Genomic DNA, 24,575 nt, shown 5'->3' on the forward strand with positions numbered 1-24,575 from the left:
AGGCTGAGCCATATTCCTCTGTTTGTTCGCCTTTACAATCTTCGCCCTAAACTATGGGGCCTGTGCCCCCCTGCGCCTTTTAGCTGAGCCTCTTCGCCAGCTTTAGTAGATGTGTTTACGGCAAGCCGTGTTATATCTGTAAGGCTTGTTCAGGTCCCAGGTGATGTTGGTGGTCCAGGCGAGGTGCTTGATGTAAGTAATGTGCTGCATTGGGTGGATGGCAGGCGAGGAAAAAAAAAAAAAGGCTCAGCCTTTCATGGAAGTGTTGGATAGAGAGTTTCCATTATCATCTGCCCACACTGTTCCCCCATTCTTCTCTTGCTTCCTTGTCAGCCGTTTCTCTGCTTCTGCAGAGCCACCAGACTTCTGGAGAGTATCTGGCATGGCGTTGGTTGTGGAGGTTTTGACACAGCCAAGCTTTGCCCTGCTAAGCCAGATGCTTTACAGGTTTTGTGGATCTTGGGGCTCTTTGTGGCTCATTCAACGGCGGCTAGGTGCCTGGATGGCTTGTGGATTTAAATAGAAGCAGATGGCTCAGCTTCAGGGGAACAGGACAGAGGCTAGGGACTCCACCAGGGCTTGTAGATTGCCCGACGCTAGTACCACAAAGGTTGGAGAGCAGTCTGGATGAGCTTCTAGGTATTGAACTGGTGTTGGGTGACAAAGAGCATAAGCTTTCAGTTAGGCAACCTATCATCGGCCAATGTGCTATGCTGCTGCTTTTGTGGTGTGGTGAGCTCGCTTGGTCCATCTACCGTTACCACTTGGTGTGCTCCAACGGTATCGCCTAACATCTCGCTGAATCTTGCATTTTTCCAATCTTGATAATCTGTATGAGCTTTACCTATCACTCTTCTATTCTACCAAGTGTCCCAAATCTTGGACATCTTCTACGTTAAGTACCCAGCTATTGCCAAGTACTATCAGTGAACGATCAACAAATACTCTATTGTCCATATGTTTTGGCCTCTGAGGTAAGCCAAGATCCATACTATTTACCGAGGATCGGAAACTGGATTGGCTTTCAACGAACTCTAGCTCTCTACAAAGTAACGAGATGTTATCTTGAGGTTACTTACTAACAAGATGGGGACTTACCCTAATTTCATCGCTTAAGCGACTTCTTTACGCCTCTCCAACCGTATTAACCAAGCAATAGCTCATGACATCATGGCTTGGCTCGAATTATCTCTCGTATCAATTATCAAGCACAGCCTTGGTACTTCTGGTTTACTCGTCTTAAACGGTAGGTCTAACTCTGGGTAGAATTAGGTAAGTTAGTTCCCGTTTTAGGGCGCCGTTCCGTCTATATTTAAAGAGTCTAAAACGGTCTAAAATTGGATGTTCCAACGGTCGCTGGCTACTCATCAAAACAAACAAACTTTTTTAGACGATGAGTTTCAGAGCTGTTTTTGGACCATGCGTTTGCGGCGCCAGTAGCCAAAATTAGCCGAGACTATTCGTATCAAGAAATCTACAAACACTCTTCTTTTATTATGTGTATTGCATGCTCATGTCTCATTAGTTGTTATGCAAAAGTTGCACCGGTGAAACTTTCACCTCCTTGAAACTCTCGTTCATTAGTCAGACGAGATGCTTCTTGGATTTATTCATTAGATGCTTCCTCGGCAACTTCCTGAATGCCGCCGTCACCGTTCTGCGACCCGTCTTGGCTACCTTGACCTGAAGATGTATCCTTGGCTTCGCCCTCATCAGATGAGTCTTGGAGCTCTTCGAAGCCTTCTCCAGACAAGTTTACAAGCTCGGCGGTCTCCTTATCCTCATTACCGTCATTCTGCTCGGACTCTGCCTTCTCAACAACCTCCTGCTTAGCCTCAGCTTCGTAAGCCTTGCTGAGCTCGAGTAGCTTGTTTACTTCATCCTCGAATTGAATGTTGTTGACGTGAATGTGATGCATAAAAGTGTCAGCCCAAAGAGGATGGTTGACGGTCTTGGATTCGGAAAAACGGTTAACACCCTCCACATACTGCTCCATACGATTCCGTAAGAGATGCTTCATCTGCTCCTCGTGGAATCCAGTGAACTCTTTAGTCAGAATGTATTCTCTAAAGATCCATTCATGCTTAAGGAGATTCTTGTGATCTTCTTCATTGAATTTCTCGATCTTGTTGGCTTCGTCGTCATTGACAGCACGTTTACCAATACCGCTTGAGTTATCCTCGAGCCATTTTGGCTTATTCTTGAGGTATTCAGTGACGATTCTATTGTTCACCCAAATACGAAGGTTTCTCAAATAGAAGTAGTCCTGGAAGTTTGTTTGCAAGAAGCCCTTGACGTGATACTCTTGGTCAAGAAGCAATCCAAAGTTCAGAGGAACGTAACCAAGTTGATTTTGAACTCCCAGGATAATGAGTGGCGATAATTCTTGCAATGAGCTGAAATGACGGTTTCTGCAGTTATAGACCTGCTTCAAAGTATTGTCAACGAATGTCAGACCGCTCTTAGCGCTGATTTTCTTCTTGTCCTTATCCAAATTGAGTCTGTAATCGTATCTGGATGGAGCCGTCTCGTTACTAACTGCGAGACCAGTGATATCCACATACAATCCAGTAGTAACATCAATGAAACGTGCGTCAATGTTATTCATACCGTTGCCACGTTCACGATGAGTGATACTAGAGCCGACATCGATGAAGAACAGGCCCAAACCATTGAAATCCGTCTGGTCACCGACTCCATCGACACCAACATTCTCTACCACAAGAGTTTGGTTGAATTCTCTTCCTAGTCTGTGGAGATCTCTAATTGGCATCTGGGCATCAGTATCAGCATCCCAAGGGAAAGCCATACCGTTCCAGTACCATGAAAGCAAAGAGCCGTGTGCGATCCACGTCACAAGACCATGTGATTTACAGAACTGGAGGTAGTTCTTGATGAGTCTATGCAAAACAAGCACCTGTCTGTCAGAGTTGATGGTAAGACCATCAAAGAATCTCCAGTCATGGTGCTCGCCAAAGATCTTGGATGTATCCGAATTAACCAACTTGGCCTCATCGAAATACTTGACTGGTGCTGATGTGCCAGTCGAATAAAGAAGGCAATCAAGGTACTTTTTGTCCATGACAGATTTGTGGTCCATCAACTGGAGTTCGTTGATGGCCTCCTTGGCATCCACGTCGAACATTTCCTGCTCAAGATGAATGACAGAGTCTCTCATAACACCATCGGCATTTGAAGGTGGTCTTGCCTCGAGAAGCTGGTTGTACGCCGTGAGTACATCGAAAGATCTAGCTTGCACATCAGGCAAAACATCCTCAACCATACCATTAAACAAAAGGGAATTTTTGTAGTTATTATTCTCATGGTCGTTGACGTCGACAATGTAGGACCCCGCGTCATTGGTCAAAAAGACCAACTTCGTTGGACTGGCAAACCCAGAGTAAAGGAAAGACTTGCCCAACATCCTCATGTTTTCTCTAGTCTGAGCATGAGGAAACCGACTCACTCTGTAACCCAAAGGATACTGAGTATCGTCGTGGCAGTACTGTTCAACGGGTCTTGCTATGGAACCCTTAAGAACCTTCTTATTTCTAGAGATGTCATAGATTTCCGTGCAGTTTGGCTTGACATTCTCTGGTAAAAGAATATATTTATTAAGATCCTTCAAATCGACCCAGTCAGACCAGTGGAAAGGGACAGGCTTATCTGGATTTGAGCGGATCCAGTGGAGATACGCGGCGATGGTGAACCGCGGGTCAAACGGCTGAACGATGGGTTTCTCGTCCAGACCGTAATAGGACGGTATTTGGACAGCCGTGTTGGGAATGTAGTTAGGTTTAATAAAGAACAAGTCAGGAGAGGCGTTGTCGCCGAGTTTCTCGGCGGAGATCTCCTCGAGGGTCTGTTGGAAGCCATGGCTGGTGTCGAGCTGGAGATCTGCCGACATGTACTTGAAATATAGGATTCGAAGGTTCAAGTAGACCAGTTTATGGTACCGCAGGGCAAGGGACTTGATGGGGTTCAACGCTAGAAGCATGGAGTATGCCACCACCAAAGTCAAACATAGCACGGCGACACGAGTCGTCTTCTTTAGCGTAACCACCACCATACTGGATATACAAAAACAGGGAAAGTAAAAGGAAGGGCCACGGCGAAATAGCAAAAAATGCTTAGAGAAAAAAAAATACCCACCCTGGGCATGTGGTGGGTTTTATGCCTTAGCCCTCGCAGCTTAGCTGCCTGTCCGACACAGAGAAAAGGTACCCTCAGAAGAAAAAAAGCTACTCTGCCGGTAAACATACGCACGATCTCTCACCCATTGCGGAGGAGCAGAGCGCGTATGCGGTACAAAGCAGGATTGCTCGGCAGAGGGTGTTTTGTTCGAGCGAAGAAGCACGAAGCACAAACAGCAAGAGCCCACGCGACACGAAACTGGGGGGATTTGAATAAAAGAGATGGTGATTTTGTACTGGGAAACACCCGTTTATATAGTTTTTGGTTACCCCTTTTTTCCTACGGCTGGCCGTCGCGGCTGAGCCTCGAGTGCACTGGCGGCGCACGGAACCGTGGCTCTGAATGTGCCGACTGATGGTGAGAGGCAGTGAGTGGTGAGGAAGAAATGGGTAAAAAGTGAGCCTACCCTGGAGTGGCTGAAGAGTCAGTGCAGGCCTACAAACCAAAGAAAGAGATTTGATCATTCTTATTATATTTTAAATGTCATTGTGAGCCGCTGGGCCAATGGAATCTTTGCTATTGTACTGTCAAAACGGTGGGTCCGGTTTTGTGCTCTGGTGAGAACTCAAGGCTTCTACCAGCGGAATGTCACTGGCCCACCAGGACCCTCAACCGCAGTGTGCCAACTACTACGTATATATATAAGTATATATATGTATTAATCCCTTTGGACGTGAAAGCTTATTTGTGTTTCTCGCTGTCTCGCTTGACCCTGCTTTCTCGCTTCCCTGGTGCCTCTTCCCTGCCTTCTCTCCCACCTCTTCCCATCCCTTCCCTTCTACTTCTTCCCTTGGTCTTACTAATCGGGCTTGGCGACGTTCGGACCGAGTGTGGATCTTGCGCTACCGGTGCTGCTGCTGCTGCCGAATACACTTCCACTTTATGTGGACGTTTGGTTGTTTGCGTACGTGAGCTGGGCAAATTTTAACTATCTCACATGGTCCAACCGAAAGCCTATTCGCAAGAGCCTTCCAGCAACCAACAATTGTTCAGTTGCAGATGCGCGCCCTGGGTAATTTGCACCCATCCGTAAGGGTTTCCACGAGTTTCATAAACCCGTTCTTTGAGTCTTTTTTTTTTTTTTAGCTTTGGTTTCACAAAGCACGGGTTTGTCACTTTCGTGGCTTCGTTTCGTGATCTCTCGCTTCCTTGTTCCATTGCTTGTTTCTTCCATCTTGGCATCAGCCAAGACCAGGCGCCTATGTTTAGCACTTCGCACTTGTGGTCGGGAGCCTTGCTCGTGTGAGCGTTGGCTCGGGATAATCAGGGGGTCGAGGCTCGTGATGGGGACGGAGAGAAGGTTTACTGTGGATTTTTTTTGACATTTTCCGTTTTCTATTGGCAGTGGTGGTGGTCGTTTTTGGTCCCCTCTCGGTTAATTCGGTGCTTGATGGATTCGGCCTGTACGGCTAAACCCAAGGCTTCATTGTTATGTGAGGTCCATCACTGACGTCAGAGATCAGAAGGAGACATAATATTGGACAGTATGGAAAGTTATTGGGGTTTTGGTGCATGGTTTTGGAAAAACCAGTTTGAGGTTGCTTTGTGGAAGTTGATGTTGCAGTAGTGGTCGTTTAAAGATGTACTTAAGGATTATCTCTGGCCATCTCTTGGGCTGAAAAACTGGGCACAATCTGGTGGAGATATCGGACCCTAAATCGAGCCCCAATTCACTAATTTAACTTCTGGAAAGCTGTGGCCACGTTGGATGTTGTTTTGAGAAGCTTTGAAAAATTAGTAGTCTAGCAGTTGACTGTGTGTCGTCGAAGTAACCGCCGAATGTCGTAGGAAAAGGGATACGAAAAGGTATTTAATGTTTTATATGCTTAAGAATCCCGTTTTTCGGTTTCCCTCGAGATTTCATGATATCCGTTCTCTTCACTCAATTATATGTAAGGATAAAGTCCTACTTGTCGACGTTTGACGCCAAAGGTTGATTAAGAAGTGATGGTCTTATAGAAAGTTTATTTCGTCGAGGGATATGCTTTACTCTACGGGTCTTCTATCTTAACTGTTGCTTTCTATATAATGAGCTGTTATTCGTTGATTCAAATCTAGGGGCTTTGTCAGCCTTTCGTGGTTCCACCGTTGGAGAGGCTGTTGTTTTAGGAAGGTACAACTAAGCGTGTCGAGATCCAGTAATCAAACACTAACTGTGATTTAAGGCAACTTCAGCTTTAGCTAACGGCCCTAATTAAATCTTTCCTGACTAAAGCTGACTAAAACAATCAGTCAAGAGAAGGTTTCTTGTTTGCCTCTCCTTACACTCTCCTTAGATGAGAAGAGTTTTTCAAGCCCTTCTTGAACAAGCTCTTGTTTACCAAACTGATTACCCTTTAAAATTAAATGAAGGTGTCAACGAAGACTTTTGGCTCTTTCGACTGTCACATCTGATGGTGGTAGAGAATTGTTGAGGTGTGGTGAGTGTAGTCAAAGTAGACTCTACCAAGGTAGAATAGTAGAAGCACAAACGGTGAAGCTTACTCATGTCACCGTTGAAGCAGAACCGAAGTTATTCTAGCAGCCTTCCAACAGATCTATATCTTCTTACTTTAAGTGTACTCTCTGGCCCTGCCCAACCATGTACTTCAGCTACTGACAAGTGATGCTAAGTCCTGGGAAGAATATGGTTAATTCTCATCATGAAACGGTTGCATGGACTGAATAGCTTCAAGTATTCTCTAAAGCCTGTCTCTATAGGTTCTGGCTTACCGTTCTGACTTACCGTGCTAGCTGACAAATGGTACTAGCCCTAACTACACAATCTTAGTCGAAACGGATGTACAACATCTTAAACCCTAAGCTACGGAGGGATCAGTTCTTTTTCTTCCGTCAAACCGACTCTGTGGGTATGTGGACCCCTCCTTGGTCAGTGAAGCCCAACAAGGTTAAGGTTAAGGTTCAGGTCCGTGGGGATAAGCGATGAGTGTATCTCCGCCGACATCGAACAAACGGTAGCTTCCCGAAGAGGAAGGAAGCGTCAACTACATTTTAACAAGTTATTCATCAAATGGCGTAGATTCCGTAATAAATATTTACTTACTCTCTGACAAGAAGGGAAGCGGCACCCATACCAGTACCGATACACATAGAAGTCAAACCAATCTGGCCCTTCTTCAACAAAGGCAAGATGGTAGCGTACTGTCTGGCACCAGTACAACCCAATGGGTGACCCAAAGCGATGGCACCACCGTTAATGTTCAATTTGTCAGCTGGAACGTTACAGGTCTCAGCAGAGTACAAGCACTGAGCAGCGAAAGCCTCGTTGATCTCGAAAACGTCAACGTCGTTAACGGTCAAACCAGCCTTCTTCAAGACGGTTGGGATGGCAACGGCTGGACCGATACCCATGATCTCTGGTGGGACACCAACAGCAGAGCAAAGGACGAACTTACCCTCGATTGGGTAACCCTTGGCCTCGGCGACGGATCTTCTCATCAACAAGACAGCGGCAGCACCATCGGAAACCTGCGAGGCGTTACCGGCGTGAGTGGTACCATCAGACTTGAAGGCTGGCTTCAACTTGGCCAAAGACTGGGCGGTAACACCCTTTCTTGGACCCTCGTCAGTGTCAACGGTGATCTTCTTCTCAGCTGGTTCAGCGTTCTCATCCTCATCATCGTCATCGTCATCTCTGAGGATAGCCTCGATTGGCAAGATCTCAGACTTGAAGGCACCAGAGGAAACAGCTTGCTCAGCCTTTCTGTAGGACTCAGCGGCGAAAGCATCCTGCTTCTCTCTTGGGATCTTGTATTTGTCAGCAACGTTCTCGTTGGTGATACCCATAGGAATCAAACACTTGGCCATCTCCTCGTTGTCAGCCAAAGCTGGGTCAACCTTTGGAATGGCGTCAGCACCGTAACCCTTGGTCATGGACTCAACACCGGCAGCAAGACCGACATCGATCTCACCACACTTGATCTTGTTGGCAATCTCAGAAACAGCCATCAAACCGGAAGAACATTGTCTGTTCAAGGCAATGAAGGCAGCGGTGTTTGGAATACCAGCAGCAAGACAAGCACCTCTGTGCTCAGAAGCACCAGCAGCTCTGTTCAAAACGTTACCACAGGCAACATCCTCAATCAAGCTTGGGTCAACACCGGTCTTCTTGATGAAAGCTTCCAAGAACTTGCTCAAAATGTAGTCAGAGCCAACGTCTCTGAAAGAACCTCTGCCACCCTTGGTCATGGCGGTTCTGTAGGCACCAACAATGACAACGTCATCTGGGTTCTTCTCGAGAACGGCTTGTTTGGAAGAGGGGCTCAACTGGCCAGCCAACTGGTTCAATCTGTCCATTATGTATATATGTGAAAAAAAAAGGTAAGGATAGAGGTCTGAAAAAAATCGGCAACAAGGGGGGTCTTTATACTTTTTCCAATCACATTCACTGGGCCCAGGGCCACTCCGCATTTGGGGTCGGGTCTGCATATGCACTACACTTGTACCGAGGGTCCCCAGACTTCCTGGAGTGCCTGTTTTTTGTGGGACCGTGGGAACGTGAGAGAAGGGAAAAGAAGGAAGGGTAGGGGAAATGACCATAAACCCGTGCACCTTTCCTACACCAACTAGGCCTCTCAGCGCTGAGTTTGTCTTACATTCTACGCCTCCCGCCACCGCAGATTGGCCATTTCCCCCACGCTGGTTCCACGGATGGTGACCCCAGAAATTATCACCGGCTGCGAAAAAAAACGAAAAAATCAACCTCTCGCGCTCTTTTCGCACTTGGGGACAGCACATGAAAGAGCAGTACACCAGGGAAAATGACGGCCTTTTTTTGCTTACTTTTCGCTCGGCGTGGGACCGTTAAGGTTGCTGGTTAAATTCCGGCCATGTGAAACCCCGCCGGAAGCGCACGTGACCTCCCATTTTACCGAGGCCCTACTAAGTGGCCCCCCGCCTTAGTGGTTATGATGATATACGAATAGTGATAGGCCTAAGCGTAGGCAGATAAAGAATATGGCACATTACGATAAACGTTGAGGTGAGGTGGTTTTGTGAGAAGCCTCGCAGGCGGATATACCATATTAGGCCCGCCATTGTATGGACCTCGCGAAACACTGATCTGGGGTAATTGTGGTCGAGAGAATCAATGCGTAGAGTGATTTACTTGTTTGACGGGTGTAATGTTGGGTCGGCGGGGTGATATCTGGAAGGAGTTGAAACGAAGCCTGGATGTTGGTGAATGTTGTTGTGGGATGCAGACATCAACATTTGGCGCTGGGTGTTTCAGCCCAATCACCGACCTTCTGACCCTTCCTGTCATTTTCATATTGTTCATTCGATTATTCTTTCCTGTTTAATGTCTTATTAGTGGGTAGTGTCTTGGATCCGGAAAACTGTATGCCTGCGTACCTTGATGTTATCTCGTATTGAGCGGCTGCAAAATACACACAAACGATAGTATGGGGTCGCCTAGCAGTCTCCGAACACAAGAAGCACTATCTTTCCGTCACTGTTTCCGTTCTTATTATGCCTCGCAGGGCTCTCAGCCCCTCAGGCTCTGCCACGGGTTCGTACAGCTTCCAATGCACCTCGTAACACTATCGTAATAGCCTAAAACCACCAACACGGCATTCATCTTTCCCAACACCTTCAACCCCACGAATATCCCGTATACTTTAGCGCCTTAACTCCCTCTCCGATAATGCCCGACCATCAGACCATAGCGGCGGCGTCAAACTTCGGAGTAGTGGGGTGGAGCCCCAGGTTCGGGAAATTCACGGAATACAACTTGGTTCAAACTTACTCACTGGAAATATCCCGTAGCTTTTCCATAAGCGAGTCAGTACTTCGATGCGTGCCTCGAGACGGCTTTTTTCTCCTATTGTTCAAAGGGCTTGGCCTGGGCACTGTTACTTCTGTTGACCTCTAGCCTCGAGGTGCATACGGGTCCAAATCAAAAGTCCCAGCCACCTTTTAACCATGCTAATCTCAAGTGTTCCTGTTTTTCAACCATTGTCAGAGTCGTGTTACGAGCCATTCACATCTGCCCTTATGCCTTGTCTTCTCTCTCGAACGAGAAAATCCCAATGAAAGGATCGATCTTATCTGGTCTTCCCTCGGGACACTGGCCAGTAAATATTAGCAGTGGTTCGGACTCTTCCTTGCCTAGTTCAACCTGGCTTATCTTATCTCCTTCATCGCCCGAAAGACCAATAATCTTGGTGAAGTCGATTCGTAGCGTGTTATCATCGTTGACAACCACAAATAACTTATATCTCTGGTCTTGCAAGTCAGCACTGTCGTTGTAGTGAATCAAACCTTTAGATGTTCCCGTGATGAGCCCCATGGTTGATCCAATGCCCATGATGTTGGTGCCCTTCACTTTCATATAAACACCCGAAAGACCAAACGGCGAACAGTGGATTTCCAAATCACACTCATTGGCGTACTGGTACTCTAGCTCCTTTTCAGACATGATGGGCTGGCTGGACGAAGGAGGTGTTTTTTTCTGTTCGTTTATGGACGATTATCAGAAGTAGTTGATTTTGGCAGCGCTGCGTTGTATCAACAGAATGGGTCTTGCAGGCAGGTCTTCACCATGTTCTAGAAACACCTCTGCCGTAGGTGGCCTTAAAGGGAGGAAATATGGAATGGGGGTATTTTGGATTAGACGATTTTGGGTTTAAGTAAATTGGGCTTTCGTGTTTTAGGTGGATCTGGTTGGATGAACGGCTGATGCTTTGGCTGCGAAAAGCCAGTGAGGGAGTTGGGCAGAAGAGGTCCACCACTTTCCTACTTTTCATAACTACTTTCATCCATGTTAGGCTTAAAGTAAAAAAGTGGTTAGCTTAAAGTTCTTCTACCTGCTCTACGTCTCACCACTTGCTTCTGGTATTCGTGTCATGGCCCATATCCATAGTCGCATTGGGCTATATGTATGGAGCACCTAAGTTGAAGTACATCATCAACACTATAAGATAAGCAGGAACTGGTCTTAACTTGTCTTACGTGAGTGGTATTCTCTAGAGTAGTGACTGGCGTTTGTAAAGTCCATACTGTGACTTCCACTTTGAGAGCGTTAGACAGTACATCACTGTGAGTATCATCAACTACCAACTACCACTACACTGTTGTTTTTTAATTATTTATTTTATTATTTTTTTATCTTAATTATTATCTTCTTGGACGTATGCTAACTTAGGGGCATCGTCTCTTATGCATGATATCATGCCTTAACACAACCAGTCTTCAACAGTCTGGTGCTTGTTCCTGTCATCGAAAGGTCTGATGACAACGGAGAACAAGGAAACTTCTTGTTTCCTGCAGCTCTCAATCTTCTTTCCCTTCTTAATTTGTCTTTAGAAGACATATGACTAGGGTAAGAGTAATTTGAGGCTGATGACGAGTTAGGTTCTTTCAAGACTGGAGAGGCCACCAGGGCCTCAATGCAATGGGCTTCGTCTTTTGATGCTTTGGGGGATTCAGCATCGGGAGACAGGGAAACCACAGGAATTAAATTGTCGTCTGAAAGAACAGGGGACGAGTTTGAAGAGGACTCATCCAGGGATGCAACCGGTGCATCAATCTTGGCCCATTCAAGAAGTACCAATTCTTTATGAATGGGAAAGATGACATTCTTGGGAATATTGAAGCTGATGGAAGCTCCTTGAAGCGTAATTGGAAGAATGTCAATCAAAGGGGTGTGACAAGCATTAACAGCCAGAGTCACTTGAGGAACATACTGATGGTAAGTCCCACAATAGTCAAGAAGCTTGAAAAGCTTCTTCAAATGATGGTAATGGGAGAAACAACTAACTTGCAAGTTGTTGGTAGGAAGATCAACAACTTGAGGTTTCTCGACAACCTCAACCTCTTCCTTAAGTTCAGAAAGCAGGAGGAGTTCAGTGTCAGGCTGAGCAGGCTTGCTCAAAGAAGGATCCACAATTGGAGCGACGTCAGACAAACCGTAGTCCTTTTCGGCTTGTTCAACAAGTGGAGCATACGACTTGTAACAGTCAAAGTACTTCTGGAACTTGAGAAGGTTCCTGAAGTGAGTATACTGGCCCGGCTGCAATCTTCTACCGGACAGAGTCTTCAGTGGAGGGTCCACTGGCTTGACTTCTTCCTTAGGAGGGACAGAAGCCAAAGAAGTCTTGGGAGGCTCAGGAACCTCAGTAGTCTTGGAGACAACAACAGTCTCAGGAACGGTCTTATCATCTTCTTCACCATCAGAAGATGATCTCCACTGCTTTAAGTCCGTCTTCTTGCCCCAGGCAGAAAGCTTGGGCACAGCTGAGGGAACAGGTCCCTTGGGAACGACTGGAATGGAAGTCGAGAAAGACTTAGGCACCTTCGAAGGAGAAAGCTTCTTTGGTGGAGAAGGCTTCTTTGGCGAAGACTTGGGAGTAGCCGAAGGCTTGGGGACCTTCAAAGACGACGTGGGCTTTTCCAAAGACTTAGAAGCAACCAAAGAAGGTTCAGGTGCCTTAGAATCAGCTGAAGCTGGACCAGAAGCATGCAAAAGGGATGCCAACAGAGAAACATCCAAAGGAGGAAGCGAATTAAGCTCAACCGAAGGCCTGAGAGCCTTAGAAGGACCAGAAGCGCAGGCGTTCTTAGTACCTTCAGAGGCGGGACACACCAACCTAGTAGAAGCATTTTTAATCTCGACAGGAGAGATCTCAACGATGGGCGAGTAACAAGCCTTGACAGCCTGACTCACCTGAGGAATGCACTTATGGTAGGTGTGGTAGTACTCACAAAGCTTGTGGAGCTTCATGAAGTGGTGATAGTATGAGAAACTGCTAACTTGCAAGTTGTTGGTTGGCAGATCAACAACGACAGCCTCCTCAACTAATTCAGTGAGCTCCTCCTTGATTTCAGAAACCTTGAGGGGCTCAGCGACAGAAACTGGCTTGTTGGAAGAAGGGTTGACGATTGGAGCAACGTCAGTCAAGCCAAAGTCCTTCTCGGCCTGCTCAACAAGAGGAATGTAACCCTTGTAGCAGTCATAGTACTTCTGGAACTTAAGGAGGTTCCTGAAATGAGTGTACTGGCCTGGCTGAAACTTTCCGCCAGTGATGTTGGGCTTCTGTTCCTCGCTGCTAGACTGCTTTGAGGTGACAGGCTCAACAGGCTTCACTTCCTCAGTGGAAGAAGCCAGAGGAGTCTTGGGGGCCTCAGAAACCAAAGTGGTCTCGGGTTTAGGAGTCTCAGATTGAGTCTCCTCCTCCTCATCATCAGAAGACAACCTCCATTGCTTGTAATCGACCTTCTTTCCCCAAGCAGAAACCTTGGGTACTTTGGAAGGAACTGGTCCTTAGGAACAACTGGAATGGAGGTTGCAAATGACTTGGGTGCCTTAGGAGACACAGGTTTAGTCACTGATGGCTTGGCGACATCAACAGGCGACGTCTTGGGAGAAGGCTTCTTGGTTTCAACCGGTGAAACCTTAACGATAGGAGCCTCTTCCAATGCAACAGTCTTTGGCTTTGGAGCAGTTACTGGTTCACCAGATAAACCATAAGCTTTCTCTGCTCTTTCAACCAGGGGCAAGTAGTCCTTGTACTGATCGTAGTACTTTTGAAACTTGAGAAGTCTCTTGAAGTGGTAGTACAGACCAGGCTGCAAGTTGACCATCTGAACCTTCTCAGAGGCATCCGTCTTCGTCTGAACTGTTGACATGGCCAACTTCAGAGAAACATCAGGAGCTCTGATAGCCTTCTGAGTACGAACGTACTCTCTCGAGAACTGCTCGACCAAGAGGGTGATCTTGGGGGCTGTCCGAGTAGGCTTGAAGGTCAAAGGACGCTCAACCTGCTTTTTAGAGAAGATATCAAACCAGAAGTTGGATCCTGGAAACTCCAAGGCCTCCTGTGGAACCACAAAAGACTTAAATTGGTCAGGGCCAAAAATGGAACATGGTTTGCCTTCTTTAAAGCAAAGAGGTCGGAAACTGGCTTCTTGGGGACGAGAATATCGCCCACCAAGGTTTCAGAAGCGCCGTTTCCCGAGCTCGAGCCTGAGACATTAGATTCGTCGCTCACAACCGTCCCAGTGGTTTTAGCGGGGATGATTTCAGTCGAAGAAACGGGCTTTGTGACAAGCTCGGCCAATTGGGCGTCAATCTTCGACTGGAAGAGGGTTCTAGCTTGAGGGCTAGAGGTCAGTTGAGAATAATGAAGAAAGAACTTCTGGAGTTCCTCGTTATCCAACTGGATATCCAAGGTCGTCTTCGAAGTGTCGATACTGTTGTTAAAAAAGCTACCCATTTGGTTAATGGGGAGCTGAATGGTGAAGAGTTGTGCCATTGTAGATGGCGTTGCTGAGTTTGTGTTCGAAAGTTAATGCCAGGCTAGTTTCAAACTCTCAGGAGGAAAAGAAAGTGGTAGAGAAAAAAGATGAGAAAAACTGGGGGTGGGCGCCCTTAAATACCCCAATTTTTGGTCCAGGGAATAATTTGGGGAAAGTATAAGGCCGGGTAATGAGCTGTGACCTGGTTATATCCCTGCGAAAGAGCAAATCTTTGGACTCCAATTACGTTGCACACATAGAAGCTGGAGATTCGAATTTTTGTCATGAGCTTCTAAACTTTATTTTATCTACATTTAGATACCAATATCTTCAGTGTTTACTGTTCTTGGTGTAGACTTAATGGCTGCAAAAAAATCAACTTCTGAGGACCCTCAGTCACAAAGACACTGTTTCGGGCCGATAAGGACGCACCAAAGGCGGGGAACTCGGTGGTACATGTCCGGATAATGGATTCCAAGCATAAAGTAGCATATTGACATGCTTTTTTCGCATATAACTTCATTGTGAAGTGACGGCCACAGAGAAGCAAAGCTGTACGCGGTAGTATGCTAGATGTGTTAATGTGAGACACCAAAAAATCCACAAAAAGTTGGCAATCCAAAGAGACCGAACCTTGAAATGAATTCTCCAGCCCCTATTTATATAAGCTAGAAGAAATTGAGTCTTCTCGACGTCTTTGCGTGAAAAATGCCCTGAACTACCTAATGTGACTGAGAAGAGCTAATGTAAGACTAAACATTTCGGGCAGAAAAGGGTTGATATTATTTTGTAACGGTTTCAATCCCACTTTAGGTCCGTTTGGAAGACGTTTATATGTTTGTTGGGTGAAAATTGGACGATGGCGCTCTTTCAACATGTAAGACAGTGATGAGCACGAGGCGATGTTTGACATCTAAAGGGATGAGAAAATACAACGTTCAGTTATGTTTAAGCAGGATACTGTAAGACGGTGAATATGTACAAACAAGGAAAGTCGTAGAGAAGCTCCCATAGTGAGGCTCCGAAGTCACGAAGAACCCTATGAATCCGTTCTATGGCTCTTAGGGTAATGTTAGCTAATAGTAAACAATATTACAACTACAGACCTTTCTATCAAGTCATCGTCCTGAAAAGATCAAGCCAGCCATCTACATGTCACCAGTTTCCCCTATTATGCCAATACCATTAGTATGTATGCTATGTATGCGAATTGAAGATAATGAGATAGCCCCAAAGACTGGTTTAGCCGTAGAATCACATCTTACAGACTCAACCTGAGTTCGGGCTATCAATGCAGTCAATTTAAGAGCTGATCTTTGATTCGTCCTTGACCGCCGACATCAACTCGACGATGCGGGCGTATTCTGAAGGAGGAAGACCGAAAGTTTCCAAGTTGTTGCTCACAAAATTGGCAATATCAACTAGAGATTTGTTTTCGTTCTCCTTGATCCATGCTTCGGCATTAACCTTGAAGTTCTTTTCGAACCCCTTGGCTTCTTGGGTGATTTCCACCAACGATTTGTCTGTCTTGTCGAGTCCCACTTTCTTCGCCACGAGCAAGTTCGTACTGAAATTGGTGGGGAAGTACAAGCTAGGACTGACATCTGGGTACTCAATGGGTATAGAAAGGAAGATATCCGCTGTGCTGTTTTGAAAGTTCCAAAGCCAGGGCACCTTCTTACCAGCAACTGGCACAATGATCTTGTAACGAATTTCCTTGGCTGACTTGTGGAACAACTTAACATGACGAACTAGCTTGGTGCACATTTCATCAATGTATTGATTCCTGAGCAGAGCAGTCTCGCTGCTTACATGTGGTGCTGGAGGTTCTGGAGGAGGAGTGGGAGGAACCACAACAGGAGTGGTCTCCTTGGATATCTGGTTTGATGAAGTAACTTCTGTAGGTTTGAAGCTTACAAACTTCATAGTCTGTCTCTTCTCTTGCTTCAAGAAGTCTTCTAGGTACTTATTGAGCGTTTGGACTTGCGATAAAAGACCTCTTCCATCGACTAGCTTGATGTCAGAACCAGTATTCTTTTTCAGCCTAGCAACGGTAGCAATCTCCTTAAAACCTCTTTCAATGTTGACACTGAAACCTCGAGGGATATCGCTGTTAAGGACAATGATGGACGGAAGCTCCTTCGTATCCTTGGGATAGTTTGGAGGCACTGTCAAATTGAATTTAAGCGTATCAAGCTCAAATGGGAAATCAGGATCGGCAGGTGGAATCATAAAACTCAAGTATAAAGGCTGCAGGGCATCTCTCTTTATTAGACGAAGAACATGGCTGTTCACGATCTCTGCCTTAGCCTTCTTGGGCACATTCTCCTGGTTCTCTGTTTGAACCAGAACAATCTTGTCCACAGCAAGACCATTTATCGTAATTGGAATATATCTTTTCGTGAGTTTCACGATCTCCAAGTATCTAAAGTCTTGTTCAGGTGTCTCTGGGTTAGATGATTTTGCCTGCTTGCCTCTTCTACCTTGCTTCTCTTCGCTTTCCTTGTTGGACTTCCTTTGGCGCCTTCTGGGTGCCTTTTTAGGCTTCGGCTCTGCTGTCAGAGACAGACCTTCCATTATGATACGTAGAATATGAAGATTTGAAGATAAGGGTCTATCAGAGGTGGAAGGCGAATCAGCCTAGTTAAAGGTGATGAAATCACGTGACTTCCATCACTATTAGTCATTTTAGAAGCCTATTCTGGAAACATGAGAGATAGAGTTTATGAAATTCTAGCCTAGATTTAGCTATATAGGTTTATATTTAGGCTTTGGGCCTGCTTCGAAGGTGTGTTTGCTAAACTTGGTGTGTAGGTAATTCTGTTGATGGCTGCAAACCCATCAATCCAGTCCACCCTCATTTAATATCTAATATGGGAATTGGTTTGCTGTAATCATTCACTTGAATACCCCTTTGATGCTCCTCTCTCTATGGCCACTTGTCATTGTCTAGTATACGGCGTGTTGTAAGACCACAAGTGAGTATGAATGCCTTACGAGGCCCCAAAAGGAGTAAAAGGAAAGTTTTAACCGTCATTCAGAGCAGTGAATGACACCGTAGAACATATTATCCACTTCAATCTTCCATAGCATTCATCAACGTTCTACAACGTTCCCGTTAGGAAGGAAGAATTCATCTGATTACATAATCACTTACGTCAGCATCACTAAAGTTCCCAAATTATCAAAGCAACTCACAATAATTAGCTAACTGAAATTAAACCTACCGTGAAGAGTTTTAACAAAGGCGAATTATCCTTCTAGAAGCTCCGAAATCTCCACGTATACCCTAATTGGACTTGCCCTGCCTTAGTCCAGCGTCATTCATCCGAATATTATACTTACCTTGAGAATGGCTGCGAAAACAGAAAGTACAAGCAAGACAGAATCCACTTCTCGCAACATAAAAGCTGACCCACTTCGCCTGAATATCGTTTTTTTCCTTAACCTTTCTTCTTCCCAAATAACTGCCAGTCATGCTTTCATTCTTCAAAAAAGCCCTGTCTTCGACTAGCACTCCTAGCGCCGTTCACGCTACCAGCGCAGCCTCTAAAGGCTTCTACATTAAACCTTCAGCTCCGTTTACCATCTTACCAAAAGCGAAGCCTACCTATGCCGTTGTTAACTCTGCAGCGGCTGCAACCATCACACCTCTTGTCAAGAACGAGGCCTTCGTTCCACCCAAGCCGGCTCGTAAACCAGCTTATCTGTTGGACACTAGCATGCCTGTAGTTCTTGACGCACTTCATGACATTTCCAAGAATGTTCTCTTCTTTGCGAGAGTATTCATGGGAGATTTCCCTAACTTCGTTCCCGAGGTGATGCAAATTGAGGACCACGAGAGTCTCATTGCCTCGGTTCACGACAAGGCTGACGAAGTCGGCCAGGAAATCGACTTTACTAACTATGATGGACAGCAAATCCAGCGCATTAAGGGCGTTGATATGCTGGACAGCGAGCTTTTGGCTACCGCCAAGCACTTCTTTGCTCGCCCTAACCATCGTGTTGCAAGATACTTACACACTCTTGACAACAACGAGTCTGCTGGCCACTCGAAACCCAAGGTCAGCATTCAGGGCACTCCTGTGGTGTCTGAGTACTTGACAATCTTCCCGGCTAACACCGTGGAGCCATTCTCTAAAGAAGCTTCTACATCCCATGGCGGGGTGCTCAAGCAGTCCACTGTGTTTAGTGAACCTGCGAAGCCAGAATGGCACACTGTCAACTTCCCTTTCTTTGAGAAAGTGGCCCTTAAGACCTTCGATGCTATCGAGACTGACACAACCTTGTCGGCGGATGAGTTGGTGCACAGACTCAAAATCCTCTACAGGGTTCTCGGTAAGGAGATGGTCGAGAAGGTCAAGTCGAACTTCTTTGTTGGGGGACAAAAGATGATGGACTTGACTACTCGTATCTCTTCTATTCATGCCGAAGCTCGGGCGCTGTTCATGGAGCTCGATTGCATCAATGAGGACTACATGGGCGGTGAGAACCGTTCCACCATTTCAACTAGGCTTGATGCCTGCTTGAAGAAGCTTGACGATGCCAGAACTGATCTCAGCAACTACAAGTTTGAGCTCTCCAGTGGGTTCCGTGGTTGTCGCCAGGCCAGCATGCTTGCTGATGTTAAGGAATGTTTGAGAATCAGCAAGATGGTGACTGCTCGTCACTTTGACCTTACCGAGAATGTTGTGGACAGCGAGGGCGCCTTCTTTGGCGATTGTGGGCAGAGTGCCTATAGAAGTGCTCTTAAGGTCCTCAGAAAGGTTGCTCCTGATGTTGATGACGTGTTCCTGACGGACCTCTTGTTCGCTACCGTGGAGGCAGCATCTAAGACATCCAGACTTGTGCGCTCTTTGAAGAAAGACGCCGAAGAGCTCAAGTCGTTACTATAGTTTACGCTCCGGCGTTGATAGATAGTATATAAAAATAAGATAATAAAGAAAATTGGATTTGTAGAGGTGGGTTTGGGAGTTGGTGGTTTTGTTAGGAAGACGCGAAGTATGGTAAAAGTTGGAGAAGTACCCCAGATTCTGAGGGAAAATGAGAAAATGTTCATAAACAAATACTAAATAAAAATGAAAAGTCCCAGAAAAAGAAAGAGCGAGTATTTAAACCAAAGGGTTTCTCCTTCAGCTCTGCTTCAAGAGATAAAGGTTTAAAATGGCAAAAAAGAAAATCTAGCGCAGCCAGGTTTCGATCCTGGGACATCAGGGTTATGAGCCCTGCGCGCTTCCACTGCGCCACTGCGCTTGACAGTAAGCAAAATTGAACTCTGGTAGTATAAGTACTTCACGTGTTCTATATGCAGGTGAGTCCGAAAAAGTCAATTTTGGAGAGAAAAACCTCTATTTTACCACCATGAAAGTCCTTACAGCGTTACAACATAAAATTCGGAGCTGTAAATTGTCTATTTAAGCACATAATTGCTTTCTCATCATTTTGCAGCCATTCTAGTGAAAAGCTTGGGCTGTTTATGGTTAATCAAAAAATCTCAAAAGCGAAAGAATTAAAACGAAAGAAATTAAAAAAAGCGTCCCCTTACGAGTCAATGTCTGGGGCAGAATAGTTCTGAGTCTTGTAGTCCCACAAGAAAGTCACCTTCTCTGGGACATTCTCAGCTCCACATTGAGAAGCGTAGTCCTTGCCTTCCAATCTAGACTGAACATACGCCTCGTAGTCAGAAAGCTTACAGGAGAAACCTGGACCATCCTGGCAGTGCTGGAGTGGAACCACAGCATCATTGACCAAGAATCTCACATAGCTCTCACCTCCACACTTATACTTTTCAGTATACAATCTAGCGCCCATAGGAACAATCTGAGTGTGAGCATAAGGAACTGGGAATGGGATGTGGTCATTTGGCAATGGGTCCTCTGGAGCCAAGAGACCAAGAGCAGCATGGAAATGCTCAATGTTGGTGTCGTGAGTGAAGGCCAAGACGAACTTCTGTGGAGGGTTGTCTTCCTTCAAGTAGTCCAAAGTGGCCTGCAAGTATGGAGCACCAATAGTGCCAGTGAGGTTGTTACCTGGACCGTTACCGTAATAGTAGGACAAGTCCAGACCGTAGGAAAGCTTGACAAACTCGTCGTTGGTGAACAAGTTGCAGAATGGTGAGTAGCCTCTGACATTGATCTCATAGGCACACCATTCGACCAAACGGGAAGTCTCCTTCTCGGTCAAGTTGAAGTCGTTTCCTTCGGTGATTCTAGCAGAAGTGGCGCTCAAGAAGTCAGTGTTGTAAGCACCGACAAAGTCTTTCAGGGCACTGTAGTGGAAGTTCTGACAAGAAACCACTGGGGTCAAAGAGTTGGCACCAAATTTGTCCTCCTCAGCGATAACAGCGAAATCAGCAGTGTCATCACTGTACTCATCGCCAAAGAGACCTCTAGCGAAGTATCTGGCAGTGACATGACATCTACCAGAATTAGAAGTGAACAAAGTCAAAGGTTCCAGGCTTTGTTCGAAGAGCTCGCTGTATCTAGATCTGAAGGTCGTTCCATGGTTGAACGCATCAGAAGTACCAGCATAAAGACCCTGCGAGTTCTTAGGAGAGGTTTCCTTTTCGTAGTACTCCTTGTCGCTAACGAAGTACTCGTAGTCGTTAAGGAAAGCCAACTCACCCACAAATGGCTTATCATAGCCCTTGAACTTAGCATAGAGCTCCTCAAACTGCTTACCCTTACCCTTAGAAGGGTATCTCTCACCGTGTCTCGACAACAAATGCACCTGCTCAACAGTACACTGTTCAGGCACATCCTTAGAGATTCCAAAGCCTGGATGTTGAATATAAGGCCCAGCGCCTGCCAAGTACTTGACCAAGTTATACTGTTCAGTAGCAGCTTGGTGAGGCGTCGCCACGTCCTGGAAGACCAGCTGGGACGTGAGAAGCAACCCGTTGTTAATGATATGAGAGATTGCAACCATTTTCGATTACTGAATTTAATAAACTTCCAGGAAGAAAATAACCATGTTATATACGTTTTCCATGTTTATCGGAAGAGCACGTGTAGATATGGTGCGTAATAAAAAGTACCCATGTGGTTGTCGGAAAAACATGCTGCAGAGGCTCACCCAAACAGTGGAGATTATCCGGGGTTGGTTCCCTACATATTTGTAGAATAAGCCATATGGTGAAGAAATGGCTGCAAAATTAATTTTCTGTTGGTATGTGCGTTGACAGCATGTATGAATGTGTCAAACTGGCCGTTCATACATCAAAAGATATGGGGAATTTTTGCTGGGCGTTCCTGGACTTCTTGGTTCACCTTCCTCATGCTATTGTTTATTTACCTGATTTACCGAGGTGCACTAGCGAATGGGCCCTAATTGGCTCTTCCAACGGCCCACATGTCAATATTAGTGTAATGTAGGGTTAGTAGACTAATTAGGTTAATTAATGAAGAAAGTATAAGCGGTGAATGATGAGTGGTTGGGTGGTTTTGTGACTAGTCCCCTGAAAACATGTTTTCGTAAGGCACATTTTGGTGTTCTCAAGAAGCCCACTAAGTCATATTCTCGATGAAAAAAAGTCAATTGTCTGTCAATAAGCTGTGGAAGCCTTACGGAAGTGTTTCAATTATTCATATATTTCAAGGTAATGCTGCTCAGCAGCTTATACTTTTGTCTAAAAGACGGTCTAAATCAGCAGGTCTTTAAGCAAAAGGACCTGCTTATAAACGAAAGAAACGGTTCATGAAGAAGTAAAAAGGTAGTTCTTGACCCAACACTTACGAGTCGATGTCTGGGGCAGAGTAGTCAGTCGTCTTGTAGTCCCACAAGTAGGTTACCTCACTAGGGACACCCTCAACACCACACTGCTGGTTGTAGTCAATGTCTCCAATTCTCGAGTTGATATAGCTCTCAAAGTCAGAAAGCTTGCAAGAAAAGCCAGGACCATCTTGACAGTTCTTGAGCGGAACAACAGCATCGTTGACCAAGAATCTGACGTAACTCTCGTCACCACACTTCAACTTTTCGGTGTACAATCTGGCACTCATGGGGATGATCTCAGTGTAAACGTACTGCTTTGGGAACTGAATACGGTCAGCTGGTAATGGCTCTTCAGGAGCAACGAGACCAAGAGCAGCATGAACAGGCTCGAGATCAGAACTGTGAGAGAAACTCAAGACAGCTTTCTGCGAAGGGTTCTCTTCTTTCAAGTAAGCCAAGGTAGCTTTCCAGTATGGAGCCCCAACGACTACTGAACCGTTGTTACCAGGTCCACTGCTATAATAACGGTCCAAGTCATCACCGTAAGAGTACTTCACATATTCATCATTGGTGAACAAGTTACAGAAGGGCGAGTAACCCTTGACATTAAGCTCGTAAGCACACCAGTCAAACAAAAGAGCGGTTTCCTTCTTAGACAACGAGACATCGTTACCTTTGGTGATTCTCTCAGCAGCAGCCTTCAAGTAGCTATCGTCATACTCGTCAATGTAATCATTGTGCAATTTCTTGTCGTAGTCCTTGCAGCCAATTTTTGGAGTCAAGGAATTGGCACCGTTTTCTTTCTCTTCAGCAATGACAGCGAAGTTAGCAGTGTCTTCGCCATAGTCGTCACCCAAAAGACCTCTGGTGAAGTACCTAGCAGTCTCGTGACATCTACCCGAGTTAGACGTGAACACAGTCAATGGCTCCAGGGCGTTCTCAAAGAGTTCATTATACCTGCTTCTGAAAGCAACACCATGACTCAAAGCAGAGGTAGTACCAGCATAAGGGCTCTCTGAGTTAGCTGGAGTAGTGCTCTTGTCGTAGTTATCGGTATCTTCAACAAAGAACTCGTAATCGTTAATGAAAGCCAATTCACCAACGAGTGGTTCAGACAGGTTGGTAAGCTTCTTCAACAACTTTTCAAACTTCCCACCCTTCTTCTTAGATGGGTACCTTTCACCGTGTCTAGAGAACAAGTGAACCTGCTCAACAGTACACTGCTCAGGCACATCCGTGGAAACACCAAAGCCTGGATGCTGGATGTATGGACCAGCACCACCCAAGTACTTCACCAAGTTGTACTGTTCAGTGGCAGCCTGGTTAGGAGTTGCAAGGCTCTTGTAGACCAGAGGCGACGCAAGAATCAAACCATTGTTGATAATCTGGGAGATGGCAACCATTTCTGAGCTACTTAGCCATCCATTGGAGGACTCTGGCTCATCTTATATAGTCATGGATCGACCACACGTGTTGGAAGGAATGTAATTGTGTGGTTAATTGACGATGCCATGCCTACACAGTAGATATTAGGCTGAAATAAGCGGAAGTGATTACGCAAGGGCACTTCTTGGCATGGTTAGTTTGAAAGAAACGTGGTTTTCTTGTGAGAAATAGAGTTTTGGCAAAGTGCGTTTTTGTTGATACTATGTAGCTTATTGAGAAGCCGAGGTCCCACTACCATGAGCGTATTCTTCTTTCAAAGTAAACTACAATTCTTCTTTTTCTTCATGTTTCTTGACCCCATTGTTTACTCGTTTGTCACTTTCCATTTTGCCGACATGCACCGATCAGTCGTCATTATTGGCTGCAAGGTACCGCTTGAAGCCCACATGTCTCTTGTGAGCTAATAGAAGGCTTAGGTGATTGGCCCTGGACGGTTTGGAGAGTAATTTTCCGAAAAGGAGCCGTTAACGGGCGGGTTTCTACGAGGGCTTTACATGAGAGTATGTTATTTCATTTTGTGCATTGAGTACTTAGTTCTATGGATGGGTTGGAGGTGTAGAGACTGAGTGGTCTTCATCCTCGAGTATGTTCGTGAAGAGGGTGGCCTCTGGGTATGGGCGAAGTTTGGCCTTGTAGTTGCAAGTTATTCCTCGCTGCTATCAACCAGTTACTTGATATTTCTAATGGCGAAAAGGATGACAAGCACGGCAGCGATAATCGTAGTAAAGCTGAACATTGTAGCGGTGAATATAGTAGTAGTTGAGGGTTAGTTTTTTAGAAAACTAGTGGGTAACGGCAATTTATAGGCAATTATCGTGAAACGCTGTTCGTAACAAGTGCCGACATTGGACTTACTGTAGTTGCAAAATATACCGTGGGGAAAAACTTCCACAGACTTTCCATTTAGGTAATTCGAGAGATTTATTTGATTCAAATGCCTTCGATTGTCTTCTCTGATGCTATTCTTTCGGTTTCTGGAGTTGTTG

General features: G+C 45.6%; 8 protein-coding genes and 1 non-coding gene across 9 annotated transcripts; 1 reads left to right on the plus strand and 8 right to left on the minus strand. All coding sequences in view use genetic code 12, as the record gives it.

Annotated features, from left to right (window-relative positions):
- Positions 1-1,606: 1,606 nt before the first annotated feature.
- Positions 1,607-3,997, minus strand: CXQ85_003121 (uncharacterized protein; the record flags this gene model as incomplete). Its single annotated transcript, XM_025486777.1, has 1 exon — positions 1,607-3,997. The coding sequence occupies one exon, from the start codon at positions 3,995-3,997 to the stop codon at positions 1,607-1,609; it is 2,391 nt and encodes a 796-aa protein (XP_025344327.1).
- Positions 3,998-7,233: 3,236 nt separating this feature from the next.
- POT1 (acetyl-CoA C-acyltransferase) lies at positions 7,234-8,490 on the minus strand (the record flags this gene model as incomplete). Its single annotated transcript, XM_025486778.1, has 1 exon — positions 7,234-8,490. The coding sequence occupies one exon, from the start codon at positions 8,488-8,490 to the stop codon at positions 7,234-7,236; it is 1,257 nt and encodes a 418-aa protein (XP_025344328.1).
- Positions 8,491-10,186: 1,696 nt separating this feature from the next.
- CXQ85_003123 (uncharacterized protein) lies at positions 10,187-10,612 on the minus strand (the record flags this gene model as incomplete). Its single annotated transcript, XM_025486779.1, has 1 exon — positions 10,187-10,612. One exon carries the CDS (start codon positions 10,610-10,612, stop codon positions 10,187-10,189), a length of 426 nt encoding a protein of 141 aa, XP_025344329.1.
- A 750-nt stretch (positions 10,613-11,362) lies between these two features.
- Positions 11,363-14,447, minus strand: CXQ85_003124 (uncharacterized protein; the record flags this gene model as incomplete). The annotated part of the gene is made up of 3 exons (XM_025486780.1): positions 11,363-13,388; positions 13,430-14,028; positions 14,058-14,447. 3 exons carry the CDS (start codon positions 14,445-14,447, stop codon positions 11,363-11,365), a joined length of 3,015 nt encoding a protein of 1,004 aa, XP_025344330.1.
- Positions 14,448-15,732: 1,285 nt separating this feature from the next.
- CXQ85_003125 (uncharacterized protein) lies at positions 15,733-17,007 on the minus strand (the record flags this gene model as incomplete). Its single annotated transcript, XM_025486781.1, has 1 exon — positions 15,733-17,007. One exon carries the CDS (start codon positions 17,005-17,007, stop codon positions 15,733-15,735), a length of 1,275 nt encoding a protein of 424 aa, XP_025344331.1.
- Positions 17,008-17,906: 899 nt separating this feature from the next.
- CXQ85_003126 (uncharacterized protein) lies at positions 17,907-19,325 on the plus strand (the record flags this gene model as incomplete). The annotated part of the gene is made up of 1 exon (XM_025486782.1): positions 17,907-19,325. One exon carries the CDS (start codon positions 17,907-17,909, stop codon positions 19,323-19,325), a length of 1,419 nt encoding a protein of 472 aa, XP_025344332.1.
- A 286-nt stretch (positions 19,326-19,611) lies between these two features.
- Positions 19,612-19,683, minus strand: CXQ85_003127. The gene has a single exon. It is a non-coding gene; the product is annotated as a tRNA-Met (tRNA).
- Positions 19,684-19,971: 288 nt separating this feature from the next.
- CXQ85_003128 (histidine phosphatase family protein) lies at positions 19,972-21,357 on the minus strand (the record flags this gene model as incomplete). Its single annotated transcript, XM_025486783.1, has 1 exon — positions 19,972-21,357. The coding sequence occupies one exon, from the start codon at positions 21,355-21,357 to the stop codon at positions 19,972-19,974; it is 1,386 nt and encodes a 461-aa protein (XP_025344333.1).
- Positions 21,358-22,160: 803 nt separating this feature from the next.
- On the minus strand, positions 22,161-23,546 carry CXQ85_003129 (histidine phosphatase family protein; the record flags this gene model as incomplete). The annotated part of the gene is made up of 1 exon (XM_025486784.1): positions 22,161-23,546. One exon carries the CDS (start codon positions 23,544-23,546, stop codon positions 22,161-22,163), a length of 1,386 nt encoding a protein of 461 aa, XP_025344334.1.
- Positions 23,547-24,575: the final 1,029 nt, after the last annotated feature.

The sequence above is a fragment of the Candidozyma haemuli genome (genome assembly GCF_002926055.2).
Source record: "Candidozyma haemuli strain B11899 chromosome Unknown D_2014730914, whole genome shotgun sequence".
In the NCBI taxonomy this organism is placed as follows: Eukaryota; Fungi; Ascomycota; class Pichiomycetes; order Serinales; family Metschnikowiaceae; genus Candidozyma; species Candidozyma haemuli.